The 14,295-nt window shown below is 37.2% G+C and overlaps 1 protein-coding gene across 1 annotated transcript in view; it reads left to right on the forward strand.

Annotated features, from left to right (window-relative positions):
* The window catches only part of TOX (thymocyte selection associated high mobility group box), a 233,444-nt gene that overhangs the window by 115,838 nt on the left and 103,311 nt on the right, over nt 1-14,295 (forward strand). The window contains exon 2 of the mRNA XM_087707035.1: nt 4,808-4,873. Within this exon, the coding sequence (XP_087563161.1) occupies nt 4,808-4,873 (66 nt within the window). The remainder of the gene's footprint in view (nt 1-4,807; nt 4,874-14,295) is intronic.

A 14,295-nucleotide genomic window follows, 5' to 3' on the forward strand; every position in this document is an offset into this window, starting at 1 on the left:
AGGATGAAGTAATATTCGCTTGTAACTTTATAGTGAGTGAAGAGTTAATAAGTTTGCCTATAGTTGTAATTAATGTTGAAAGTTTTTTCTATTTGTTTATCATATTACTTATTTTCTCTTTTATCTATATTTTACTTGATATTTTTCTATATTTTACTTGATATTTTTCTATATTTTACTTGATATTTTTCAACCAAAGTGGCAATCAATAATTATATACTTGCAACTATATATGCTTACATCAGTTTAATACTTATAGAGCTTCGTTATTACATGCTTGCATATTGATCATATTTATGTGAAATTACCCTTAAAATATCATTTTTGCTTCCCATATGCAATCGGTTTATCTTTCCAGGAAAGACTAACATTAACATTATTCAAGTACTGCCTTGTCAGATTATGCACTCAGTTTTATTTAATAAATATAGCTTATTTTGCTGGTAAACCCAATTCTTTTATGCTGATGAATCCCAATGATTATTACTAATTATAATTAGTAATAGTAGTGGTAGAATTGTCTTAAGAGTTTAAATGTATCAAAACAATATTCATGGAATTAAAATCTTAAGTAAAGAAACCATACCAGTTGTATATTAAATGTTTGCATTTATAAAGTATGGAAAGCTGATATTGATCACTTCAACTGAGAGACTTAAGAATTTATTATTATTTTTCTAGAGCAGATCCAATAGTTTTATTTGCTCAAGCTTCAAAGCAAATAACTTTCAAATGTTAGTTTGTAACAGAGTAGAGAAACTGACATGAGAAATGAGAAAAATGATAACTAGAAGATAAGTAATTTTTTACCCATGTTGGTATTACTTCATATTAGAGCTTCAAAGTGTGTTTTATCTATAAATGAAATTCATATAATATCTAGTTGAATATTGTTTTATAAACTGATAGACACATCCTTTAATTCAATTGAGATTTCTTCCAGGTAACTATATATTATATTTGAAATTATATTCTATAAGCTACTGGTAATTATGACTTTATTAGAAATTTATTGTTTTTTACTATTTCGGTTCTTATTATAAAGTTTTTCCAATAGAATTTTGAGCCTCCACTCTCCCAATCTGAATGAAGAGAGAATTATTCCTGAGGGTCCTATATATTAATAGATACAATGAAGGATTATAAAAAATTAGATCAGGACTTTCCTGATTGATTTAGGATGAAAATTTTCATTGCCAATTGATTACATTGATGTTACTATCTATTGTTATTTTATTAATTTCATTATTATTATTTTTACTGGTACCACTTAGAACTGCAATAGGGTAAAACTGTATATCTTAAACTGAATGCTCTTCTGTTCCATGTCACCGTGCTCCTTGAGTAGCTGTTCCAATTTTCTTTAAGCTTGGCTGAGGCACCACTCAATAGCAAAGTTCCGTTTTGAAAATCACAATGCTGAGTTTTATGGGACAAAGGAGTTATACCACAAAAAAATTTGCAATGAAAAGAAAGATATTGCTTTAGGAAGCAACCTTTTCCACCGATTGGTAGCTCCTACTCTTAGAAAATTTGTTGTAATACCTTCTCTGAATCTCCTTCCCTATAATTTCAATGTTCTTGAGTATCATTAACATTCAGCATCTCCTGATCATATTGATTCTATAGATTACATCTTCCAAGTGTGTTCCTCTAATGTCAACCCTCCCAAGTAAACCAAACAAGAAATATGACAAGATAGATTTATTCTGCTTTGTTGTAAGGCTGCATTAACAGAATCTTGCAAATCTGAAGACTCAGGTTTCCCACGTCCCTTTTTAATTACTTGATCCATTAGGGTGGGTATTTCCTAAGTTTCTATCTCTGACAGTTGAGTGACTGTGGGCATTATCTGCCTCTTTTGCCTTTTTTTTCTTGTCATAATTTTATTTTTATTCAAAACAAAGTTTAAAATGCAACACTTAAAAAGGACAAAAAAAACAAAAAACCACACAACAATTAAAAATGCATTAGAAAGAATTAAAACAACACATATACACATATTAATTGAACACTGATTAATTCATTACTAAAATGTTGGTTCCCACCTCTTGCAAAACAGGCACTCCCAAAATGTTTAAACTAGTAAATCTATTTGCAAATTAATGACGTCTTCTACATATTAATGACAAGATAGCATTAAAAGACAAAAAGATTCAGAACTCTCTCTTAACAAACTATTATTGTAAACCACTCGTAGAAAGTTTACCATAGTGTTCTGTCTATCACAAATCATCCCAAATGTCCTGGATCAAATATCCACATTTGTTTCTTACTGCCATCTCTTATTAATTGTTGTCTAATTAAATATAATAAATTCTGCCCCCACAGTGGCTCTATCTTCCTAACAAGGTCTAAATAGAAGTGGTTTCCATTTATATGTAATAAATCCATTCTCAGATCTCTCTCCATCTTTGGAGTAAAAAAGAATTTGTCATTTCCCCATTTTGTCAGGTTCCTAGTATTGCAAGGATATGGAGGCTTGAAGTTCAAATACATGGGATTGACAATAAATTCTCCGGTTATGGGGATATCTCTTTGGTCTGCAACTTCAGATTAAGATTCTTTTGTAAATCTTTATCCAAAACTATATGCTTCTGCGTATTTTCCACGACAATTATCATCTCATCAAACTTTTTTTAAGTTCAAATAAAAACTGCATACTACCCAATAATCTTTTTTGAGATCTGCCTCCTTGGTTGCCTGTTATGTGGTACATTGTTACTTTGTGTTACCTTGATCAGGGAACAAAGAATATTGAACCAAAAAGAAACAAGATGTCTTCTGGTGTCTTCCTACTCTCTCCTTTGATTGTTTCCTAGACAGTATTTCCTCCTCTCTTTCATTAAGGTCATTTGTAGATTCATTACCTCTTGTGAGTGTTGGTTATAATTTGTTAGTCCAACACATTAACTGCTATATGACACAAGTTGTTTTAGACATTATGGCAAGCCAAAATAAATGCTAGTTAATTTGAGGCAGAGAATTTAGAAAATCAGTCTGACTGATAGCTCAATATTGTTGAGTTAGTACTACTATACTATATTATTCATGATGGATATGAGTCCCACTTTAATTAAGGTAGTTAATTTCTAGATGTATGGCTGTAGGATCGCGAGCAAACTTTTCATGTGTTATCAATAGTTAATAAAAATTACATGAGATTTTGTATGCCTAATATATAAATATATAGCAATGTTTGCATATTAGCCTACTGTACTTAAGTAAAAGCAGTTCTAATACTTTTTCATTTAGTACTTGAACCTTCTCTTATTGTAATCATTCAACTCTCACTGTCCTTTATTTCACTTACCTCCTCTTCTTACGTGTCTGTTTTTCCACCAAGATCCATGCTTAATACAACCAAATCTGAACCTCTGTTACCAATGTACAGTGTTCCCTCTGAGATTATTTTTGCATAAAAGCAAGGGCCAGCATCACACTCTACATGTAACATAATGCAGAGTTTTTAACTCAGCCAGGTATACAATTTCTGTTTCACTATTTCTGCCTTATGCTGCAGATACAAATTTGGTGCAAAAAAAAGCTAGAGGCAATATGTAGACTGGAACAAAGTCATACAGAAAGCTTGAGTGTTGATTGATTGATCAAAGGTTCTGAGTTTTAGTCTCCACTTTAACTTTAAAAGATAAGAGAACCTGCCAGCCTTCTCTCAATTTAAAAGATTAAACATTTCAACAGCTCTACAAAAGAGAGCAGTTTTAGCTCTGGAGGCTTTAGAAAATATCTTTCCAATGGGACTGTAAAAAAAAAAGATTCTTATCAACCTGGGTCAGGAAATTATTTCAGTTACAGAGGGAGTAAAGAACTAAGTTCTTCACAGTCTTTATAAAAATAATCTGGGGGAATCTTCTGTACTTTTCTAAAGACAAACAATATATATATAGTGGTCTGGGCGTCTTATTTGATCATGAAATCTGAAAACTACACTTTGTTCTGATTTTCCTGTCGTATATGAACAGAACCCTACTATCCTAAAAAAAATTATGAAGTACCTCATATCAGTATAATTATTTTTGCAATCTAGGTAGTGGTACTATAATATTAGGAAAGTTTGGGTATACCAAATATATTTCTGAAGGTATTGGATAAAATATATATTTAATCACCTGCTATATGTGTTTTGACAGTCTAAAAATGTGGATTACAATAGGCATGAAGAAAAAAATATTTTTAAATATTATGCTATCAGTTTAATTGCTGAATTTATTGTCATTTAAGTTTAATCATTAAGAGAAAAAATGTATAAATTATCTTAATTTTCTGTTGTGATAATTTCATTTATAACTATATAGATATTTATTTTTATTCTAGTAGAAAAATAGAATATTTAACTGTTTTGATAAATTTGCCTGAAATATTTTGAACATTTACTGTTTTTCCTTATTTTCCAAATGGGCAATACATTAAGATACAAGACTGGGTTGATTTTATTTTTGTATGGACCAAAATCGATAATCTATTAAAAACATGTATTGTTTTTTTATAGTACTCTTTCCATATCAGAAATGTTCAAATCACATTTTACTTCATTATCCCAACAGCAGTATATATACATGGTATTGAAAATGAGCCATTTTGTTTTAAAACAGATTGCAGATGAAAAGAAACCATTCATTGCTTACTGTAATTACTAGAGCACTAATTACCTCTAATCACTGACATCCAGGTCAATAAGGATGACAACAGAAACAGCCTTTCAAAGCAAGCTGCAATTCTTTTTATTATAGCTATCACATTTTTCTAGAAATATTAAAAGTTGTTGATTTTTTTTTCCTATTTGCAGTTTGACGGTGAAAACATGTATATGAGTATGACAGAGCCGAGCCAGGAGTATGTGCCAGCCAGCCAGGTGGGTTAATTAATCTTCTCTGTCTTGTTTCAAATTGTAATTAAACAAATTCAAAGAATTGCATTGCAAATGAGTGGCACTATCAGTAACTGCTGCAATCAGAAATAATCATAATTTATAAACAAAGCGTTTAAGCCTTCTTTCTAGCTAATGAGATAGCACTGATAAAGCATCAGAGTTGACAGTTGCTGAAGACACTACTTTGTTTGTGCTCCAGAATGGAAGCAGCTGTTTTGCCAGCATGATCGTTGCCAAACAGTTGTTATACCTTTAGGAAGTAATCTTTACAGGTGTCTGCTATTTGTTTATCTAACTGCAGACAAGTTAATCATTGTCAGCCACAGGTGCCATAGACTATTGTCTATTACTTTACTGTTGTATGTAGTCCTATTTGACAAAATGGCTGATTCAAATTTGAAAGATGATTGAGAGATTGTCATAAGTGGGAAATCATGCTATCTAATTGCTTTCCAATCCATGCTAGCCTGGCAGGAAGATCCAATGAATCCAAAACTAAGTCAGGAAATAATTACATGTGGGTATACCAGGGAGAATAAAGACAATATTCTGTTGCTAATAGATGGCTATTAATAGCATAATTGTTTTAAATATAATATCTTTATTTAGATGGTATCTAGTAGCCATTAAAATATATCTGTCAAGCCTTTGAAATAGAGATCACATTATTAATGCAGTGTGTAATTTCTTTTGTTTATGCTATATCATGTCATTGGAAGAACCCAAACTTTTAAGGATTGGCAATATAGAATCATAGCACTACATAAAGTCAGTGTATTAAAACAAAGATTTGACTAACATCTGACTCAGAACGTTGCTTTCAGATAAAAATGTAGGAGGGACAGAGTTAAGAGGGATCAGCCTAAAATGCATACCTAGTCACAAGGAAACCAAATCCAAGCTCCCTTGCATTCCATTGACCAATATTTAACTCCAAGCAAGTGAGTTCATTGATGCATTGGTTCTTTGGTGCATCTAGACATTGCTCAAGACCTATTTAGTTATAGCTCATTGGAATGTACCTTTCAGTGTAAGAGTTGGGATAGAGAGATCAAAACCACTCTCGTGTTGCGTCATTTGCCCCTGTTCAGAAAGGTGTTAGCAGTGGAATAAGATCCTGTGTCTCTCCAAGAACAGCCTCTCCACCACATCCCCTTTGCCCTAAGATCCTCAGTCCACACAGGCTGCCGGAACGTCATGGGTAAGCTTTGGAATGTGAGCTTTGCTGTTTACTTCTTTAGCTAGCTTATTAATGTGTTTTCTCATAAGAGATTTTCATTCTTTAATCCCCCCATTTGCTTTCAGGAGCTGGTCAAATACAACAATGTTAGTAGGCAATTCTTAGCAACCAAATCCAAGTCTCCTTTAAAATTGTTCCTAATATTATTCTTGTTCCCCCCTCCAACTCCTACTGGAATTGTAACTCTCTCCTCCATAGAGAAGCAGTCATCCTCTTCCCAATCCCGAAAGGGACTAGGTTTGTTTGCCAGGGGTCGCAAGGGGGAAAGAAAAGAGAAAAGGAGACTTACTTGCAGTTATCTGAAAAAAAAAGTCTTTTATCTTGGATTGTCTGGGCGTTTCACAGCCATGTTTAGCTGGTTTTGTTTCCTTAGTAGAGAAACAAAATTCACTAAATGCTTTACCAGTGGGTGTAAAAGCTGAACCTCTCAAGTGGTGAAATTAAAACTTTAAATTTAAAAGTTAAAAATTGGTTAAAAAGTAGAAAGACTATTTTAAAAAGTGACACCACCACCCCGCTTTTGCCGCGTTGTTTTTTTTTTTTTGCCTTCCCCAGGCTCCAGAGGCTTTCTAGGAACCTGGGAGGGTGAAAACAGCCTCCCCACATCCCGCCCCCAAACACCCTCCGGAGGCCTCAGGAGCTTCCCTGAAACTGAAAATTCCGGAGGGCAAAAACGAACCCGGTAGTCGGGAATGGTGACTTCCTGTTTTTCTGTAGAGCTGATTTTCAACCTCTGGAGCTTTCAGGAGACTTCCCTGAAGGCTCCGGAGGGCAAAAAACAGGCCCAAGGACAAACCAGAAGTCACTTGTGGATTCCTTGTAGGGCTAGTTTTTGCACTCTGGAGCCTTCAGAGAAGCCTCCTGAAGGCCCCTGAAGACTCCAGAGGTTGAAAATCGGCCCTATGGACAAACGGGAAGTCACCATTCCTGAACTTCCAGGGTCCCTGTAGGGCTGATTTTTTTACTTTCGGAGCCTTCAGGGGACTTCAGGAGGCTTCCCTGAAGGCTCCGGAGGGTGAAAAACAGCTCTAGGAGCAACCGGAAGTCTATTCTCGAAGTTCCAGTTTGCCTGTAGGGCTAGTTTTTTGCGCTTTGGAGGCTTCAGGGAAGCCTCCGGAAGGCAAAAAATAGCCTCAAAAGAAAGCTGAAATCAGCTGGCCAGTGCACGCATATGTGCTGGCTAGCTAACAAGCCTCGCATGCCCTGACAAATGGCTCCATGTGCCACCTGTGGCACGTGTGCCATAGGTTTGCCATCACGGATATAAGTTAATACTTCTGGTAAAGGTTCCCCTCTCACATATGTGCTAATCGTTCCTGATTTTAAGGGATAGTGCTCATATCCGTTTCAAAGCCAAAGAGCCAGCACTGTCTGAAGACATCTCCATGGTCATGTGGCCTGCATGACTAAATGCCGAAGGCACACAGAAAACTGTTACTTTCCCACCAAAGTGATTCCTATTTTTCTACTTGCATTTTTACATGCTTTCGAGCTGCTAGGTCAGCAGAAGCTGGGACAAGTAACAGGAGCTCACTCTGTTACATGACACTAGGAATTTGAACCACTGAACTGCCAACCTTTCTGATTGACAAGCTCAGCGTCTTAGCCACTGAGCTACCGCATCCATATCAACGTTCCTGTTAGAAATATCTAAATAGGGTCCCTAAATGTTTCAGTAGTAATCTGTTTTTTTCTAGAATTGGTCAAGTGGATATATCAAATTTCCATAGTTATACACATGACACTTTCATGGTTTCACTGATGATGATATTCATTCAGTTGTGTCTGACTCTTGGCAATTCTTTGGGCCAGGTCTTTCCACATCTTCCAATCTTGCACTACTTCCTTGAGTTGTTCTATATTCTAGCAGTGGTCAACTTTGATTGTGTGTTATTTGGTGACCTGGTTTCCTTTTACCATTAATTCTTCCAAACATAATTGCTTTTTCCCAGTGAATTGCCTACACGACGTCACCAAACTGGTTTCACTACTCTCACACAATTGTTATGGTAGTTCATAATTTATTAAACAGATAACATTTAAAGGATGTCTCAGACACTTGCCTGAATGATTTGGATTTTAAATAGGAGGATATAGAAGAATAGCCCATAATCAATTCAAGGTTCCAAAAGCCATGCCAGGGTTGTCAGTAAGTCAGTGCAGAAGTTAGAGATTCAAAGTTTCTTACATAAACAAGAGTTCACATGAATATAACACAAGAACCAAAGATCAGACATTGTTTTCAGCAAAGGGAACATGGGTCAGGACTGCCAGTTAAATTAGACTGCAACCTGCTACCACTAATCAAGAGATGTATTTCCTTGTTTGGCAAGGAGCCCGATGGAAAGACTCTGCTCTCTACTTGTCAGGTAAGGGACTGGGAGGCTTTACATTATCTCCATATGGCTACTCCAGCTGTCCAGGTTATGCCTGTTTTTATCAGCCCCATGTGACTCTGTGATTGGTGTCCCCTGAGGTTTATATCTACAGATTCAGCTGGAACTGCTTCTTCAGAGCTTTGGTTATGATAGGTGTAAGCCTTAAATAGCTGTGATGTAATTCAGTAATTAGAAGTTTGTAAAAAATAGCTAGGTTCCTTGGACTTAATTTAAGTAAAAAGCATATAGTTACAATGCTATTTTTTAATTTATGAAGGTTATTTGTAGATGTGCTATTCATTTATAATCTACCACTTGTAGAAGTTGGTTATTTGGGAAAGTAAAAGAAAATATTTTAATTGAAATATCACCAAATCTATTCTAGGGGATTCAGTAATGCAGTATATAACATGTGAAATAATGGTTTCCTCCAGATTGTAAGTTTATTTTTAAATTTAAATTTCTAATAAGCATCTTATTGAGAAGTTGTATTCCTAAAAACAGCATTTTAAGTATTATTTAAATTGAACATTTGAAAACTACTGAACATATTTCTGTCATAATTATAATTGTACTATATTTATTTTATAACTTAAGGATTATTTACAAAAGTAGATCATATTGTTCAGTATTAGGGAATTGACAGGGAGGCAATTAACAGTTCTTTTGAAACAATGAACTGGTATGATTGAATTTGCTTATCTGAGAATTCTCTGGTTTGCTGGTAATTTCAAATGTTTGAGTAAAAATTGGGTGAGATATTTTTGTGTAATCTTTGTGTCCAAAGCTTGTCTTGACAAGTTTAGCAGTATTGTTAGATTAAAGCAGCTAGGCATCTTCTTGCTTATATCTTCAGGGCTTTGAATCAAAAGGACTACCGGTAATTGAATTTATTTGGAAGTGTAGAAGCACAAACTGTCTGAATGGCTGCTGTTACAAACAGCTGTTACTTTTCAGAGAATCATTAAGTTTCTCTTTACAAGAACCAATAGTAAACCACTGCATTTTCTAATGTGGTCATTGCCTTCTGCTGTTCCTCTACCTGAGATACATATATTTTAAAAGGCAGATTACTCACGCTACATATTTTAATTCATGAATATAAAATAGATTGAGGATTCTTTAAAAAAAAATGGATATCCTGATTTATTTAACCATTTAGCATTTATTATTTATTTGCCTCCTTCCATGATTCTTACTATCCTCCCAAAGTAGTTGGAGGCATTATTTATTTATTCATCCATCATATTGGCCTGTCATGAAAAAGTGACTCTGAGCAATGTATGCTACAACTATGAAAGAGTTCATATATATATAGAACTATTATTCCAAAAAAAAAAAAAATGTAAAACCAAGAAATCAACATCAGATAAAGCTTCCAATACTCTTTACAGGTAGTTCGGTAGTACAGTCCATTACTGTACACTGTTGAGCAGTGACTGGCATAGGTAACTGAATACAACCTACCAATGTAGGAATGGGTGCAACTGGCACACTATACATTGCAGAGGCCCTCCTAGCCATGACCTCAACCTGCCTTTTGACCAGAAATTGTGAATCCACAAAGACTGGATCTGAGTTTCTAAAATGTGGGCTATCATCTATAAAGTAATGCAGAAAAGGCTCTTTGCTGCCATTTAAAGATTGTTTGTAGCCTAGGTGTGGCTGGATAAATAAATCTAAACAAACAAAAAGATGCTATCTAGGGGTACGAGAAGGTAAAAGTCTAGATTTGTGTGGTGGGTGACAGGCTCGTTCCTCCATTTCTCTTAAGGAATTCTTCTCACGAGGTGATTGGTGGCAGCTTTGCTGAGGGGAAAGGAGAACAAATTATCCAGCTAAGTGGACTACTGAGAGGTTGATTTTTAGTTATAAGGCCCATGACTTATTTTGTTGGGTAGCATGAAATAAAGGTATTATTTAAAATAATTAAATTTTAGCAGCCCTATTTCTTCAGTTATGCATGATTTAAAATTTTGTGTGTGCTTTAAAATGAAAGATGATCCTTAGCATTGGTTAGAATGTGTATTAATGGAAGAATCCTTGTGTCTTATTTTAAGACTTTTAAAATCAACTTATCACCTTAAGGCTAACATAAATAAAAACACACATGTCAGTTATGAAAAGTAGAACATCAAACATCTGTATAATTTGGTAATCCAAGACAACTTGCCTTACAGCATTATTTGACAATTATCATTTCTGTTCAATTTTCAAATCAGTACATGCTTTGGGACTTATGTACCAAGTTGCTAAGTAGCAACATATGGCTCACTACTGTTCTTGTGATGTTGCTGCAAGCGAAGATTGCAATATTAGACTTGAAATGATTTCCACAGACAGCCATTCTTGGAAATAAGCCAGAAGTATAACTGTACCATTAAAATTAATATTCATTTAGCTTGTCCCAAAAGACTGGTGTTCCTGGCTGGTGTATATTTTATATATGTAAACATTGTATTCTTAGCAATAATTATTCACATAGAACTATGGACTCCAGATAGATTTTACAATTATTTTACTATATTCATATCTACATTTACCAAGTAAAATATGCAATTTTATTAATAGTTAAACTTTAGCCTAGGAGAAGTAAACTTTTATATAGGAGAGATTTCTCTAATGATCTTGTGGCAATTTTCTATTGTCATCTATAAGATGTCAGGTGCGACTTCATTTAATAATCATGAAAGAAACCACTCAACTCCATTTGTTTGAAATTAAGTGTACTTTTACTAATTACAAATGAAAAGTGGCGAAGCTAAGCTGAATCTGGTTAATTAGGCGTGAAAGCAAAGAATATCATGTATGATGCAATTCCCTCTCCTTGGCACCCCAGTCCATAGTCCAATTATAATTCACCCAACTGTCAGGTGGGAGATATCTTCAAAAAACATCACCAGGATGGAATGCTGGACAGTTAACCTTGGTGGGAAACTCCCTTCCTCCACATGCGCAATAAGATGGTCAGGTCAGCGTCTAGAATCTTCCTCCAGCACATAACGATTCCCTTCCCAAATACCATGCCCGCCCTCCCCGTTTCAATGGCAGCCGAAGCAGCAGCAAAGCGGAGGCTGACATCCGGCCCTCCTCCAGAAAAGGGCGGTCAGACCTGCAGAAACGAAAAGAACACAAACAAACCGACAGGCAACAATACACGAAAGAGAGAAAGGAGAAGGGAGAAAAAAAATTAGGAGATTGTCCAAGAATCAGGGCTTGTCAGGATAGGTAGAGTAGAACTTGCGGAGCAGATGAGGTGCTCGAACATGGGACCCGTCAACCCATTCAGCGTGATATGGGGGAAATGCTTCCAAGCCACCAGGTACTGGACACTTACAAGAGTCCAAAATCTCACGGATCTCGAAATGTTGCTCTCCCTCTATCAAAAGCAGGGCAGGTGGAGGAGGAAGAGGTGTTCTCAAAGAAGAAGTGAGGTGAGATTTCAGGAGATTAACATGAAAAACAGGGTAAACCCAGTTGAGATGCTTAGGTAACTGGAGACGGACGGAGACAGGGTTGATGATCTTGACAATTGGACAAAAATCTTGGCCGTATACCACGCGAAAAGGGGTAAAGCCAGTACTGCTATGCACGGAATTGTTGTAAGCCACCTCAGTGTGAGGCAACAATTCCACCCAATCATCCTGTTGGTAGTTGATGAAACAACGTAAATATTGCTCTAGCACAGAATTAGTCCTCTCCCAAGCCCCATTAGTCTGAGGGTGGTGGGAGGAGCTTAACCCCTGAGCGGAGCCAATCCGCTTCAGAAATTCTTTCCAGAACAGGGAGGTGAACTGAACACCCTGTCCAAGATGATGCGGTCAGGCACCCCATGTAAGCGATGTATATGTGAGATGAACATCTTAGCGAGAGATTTAGCTGAAGGGATCTTGGAGCAAGGGATGAAATGAACTTGCTTGGAGAATAAGTCAGTAACAACCCAGATTACTGTGTTTCTTTGACTGTCTGGAAGTTCAACAATGAAATCCATGGAGATCTCCTTCCACAGGGCTACTGGGTGAGCCACCGCCTGGAGCAACCCTTGGGGCTTACCCGAAGGGCGTTTAGCAGCAGCACAAATGGGACAACTAGCAACATAAGCCTCAATGTCCTTTTTCAGTGAGGGCCACCAAAATTGCCTCTTGACGAGGTGCAGGGTCTTGACGAATCCAAAGTGCCCAGCCATCCGGGAGTCATGAGCCCGTTGAAGTACAATGGTTCTAATGGACACAGGGATGTATAACTTTGCCCCTATCCAAGCCAATCCATCTTTCATAGTGCATTCATCCATGTGTTGCTGGAACCAGTCATCCTTAGTAAGGGCATTTTTTAGGTTAGAAAGAAAGTCCTTGCATTCATCCATGTGTTGCTGGAACCAGTCATCCTTAGTAAGGGCTTTTTTTAGGTTAGAAAGAAAGTCCTCAGTGACTTCCAATTTAGAAGTTGTTTGACTTCTAGTAACAACCGGAGCAGCCAGGCTCTTTGTGGGAATGACAGGCTGGACAACACTGAGCTTTGAACAGTTGTACTGAGGGAACCTGGACAAAGCATCAGCCATAAAGTTTTTCCCTCCTGGAATGTATTTCAAGGTAAAATTGAATCTATTGAAATGCTGAGCCCAGCGCATCTGCTTAGGAGAAAGTTTTCTGGGGGTTCTCAATGCCTCCAAGTTTTTATGGTCAGTCCACACCTCGAAAGGGTCCTTGGCGCCCTCCAGAAAATGGCGCCACATTGATAAAGCCCAGCGAACAGCAAAAGCCTCTTTCTCCCAAATGGCCCAACGTCTCTCCGTGTCGGTCAGTTTGCGAGAGGTGTATGCGCAGGGTTGTAATTTACCTTGGCTATTAGCTTGAAGTAGTACAGCACCCACTGTCACATCACTGGCGTCAGCCTGGACCACAAAAGGTGCATCCATGTCTAGGTGTTTGAGGACCGGTTCCTCCGTGAAGAGGCGTTTCAACTTCTCGAAAGCAGCTTGACAGTCCATGGTCCAGTCCAATGGCTTGCTAGGTTTAGGCTTGGCCCCTCTTTTCGACTTAAGGAGGTTATTTATAGGGAGAGCTATCTTAGCGAAGGAGGGAATAAATTGTTGATAGAAGTTAGGAAAACCCAAAAATCTCTGTAATTGCTTACGTGTACGTGGGGCCTCCCACTCGGTGACAGCCTTGACCTTAGCGGGGTCCATTTCAATCCCCTGTGGGAGATTCGATAGCCCAGGTAATCAACCTTCTCCTGATGAAATTAGCACTTGGACAATTTGGCATACAGTTCCGCCACCCGGAGTTTTTTCAGAACTGTGCGAAGAAGCTTCGCGTGTTCTTCATGTGTTTCCGTGTAAATAAGGATATTGTCTAAATAGACCATTCCGCCTTTGTAAAGATGGTCATGTAAAACCTCATTAATCAACTGCATGAAGACTGCTGGCGCCCCCTGTAGGCCAAAAGGCATTACTCGAAATTGGAAACAACCAAGGGGGCAGTTGAAAGCAGTTTTCCATTTGTCCCTCTCCTTAATTCTGACCCTATAGTACGCTTCCCTTAGGTCCAATTTAGTGAAAATCCGTCCCTTGCCTAGTTGGGCCATCATGTCCTTCATCAGTGGTAAGGGGTACAGGTTCTGAGCAGAGATGCAGTTCAGGTTTTTGAAGTTCACACATAATCTGAAGGAGCCATCTTTCTTTTCTCTGAACAATACTGGAGCTGCTACCTTGGGCCTTGATGGTTCAATGAAGCCCCTTTCCAAGTTTTTATCAATGAATTTCCTCATTTCCTCCATCTCTCTAGGGA

The sequence above is a fragment of the Thamnophis sirtalis genome, unplaced genomic scaffold (genome assembly GCF_051295495.1).
Source record: "Thamnophis sirtalis isolate CommonGarterSnake01/CBP01778 unplaced genomic scaffold, rThaSir2_p1.2 scaffold_2, whole genome shotgun sequence".
Lineage (NCBI taxonomy): Eukaryota > Metazoa > Chordata > Lepidosauria > Squamata > Natricidae > Thamnophis > Thamnophis sirtalis.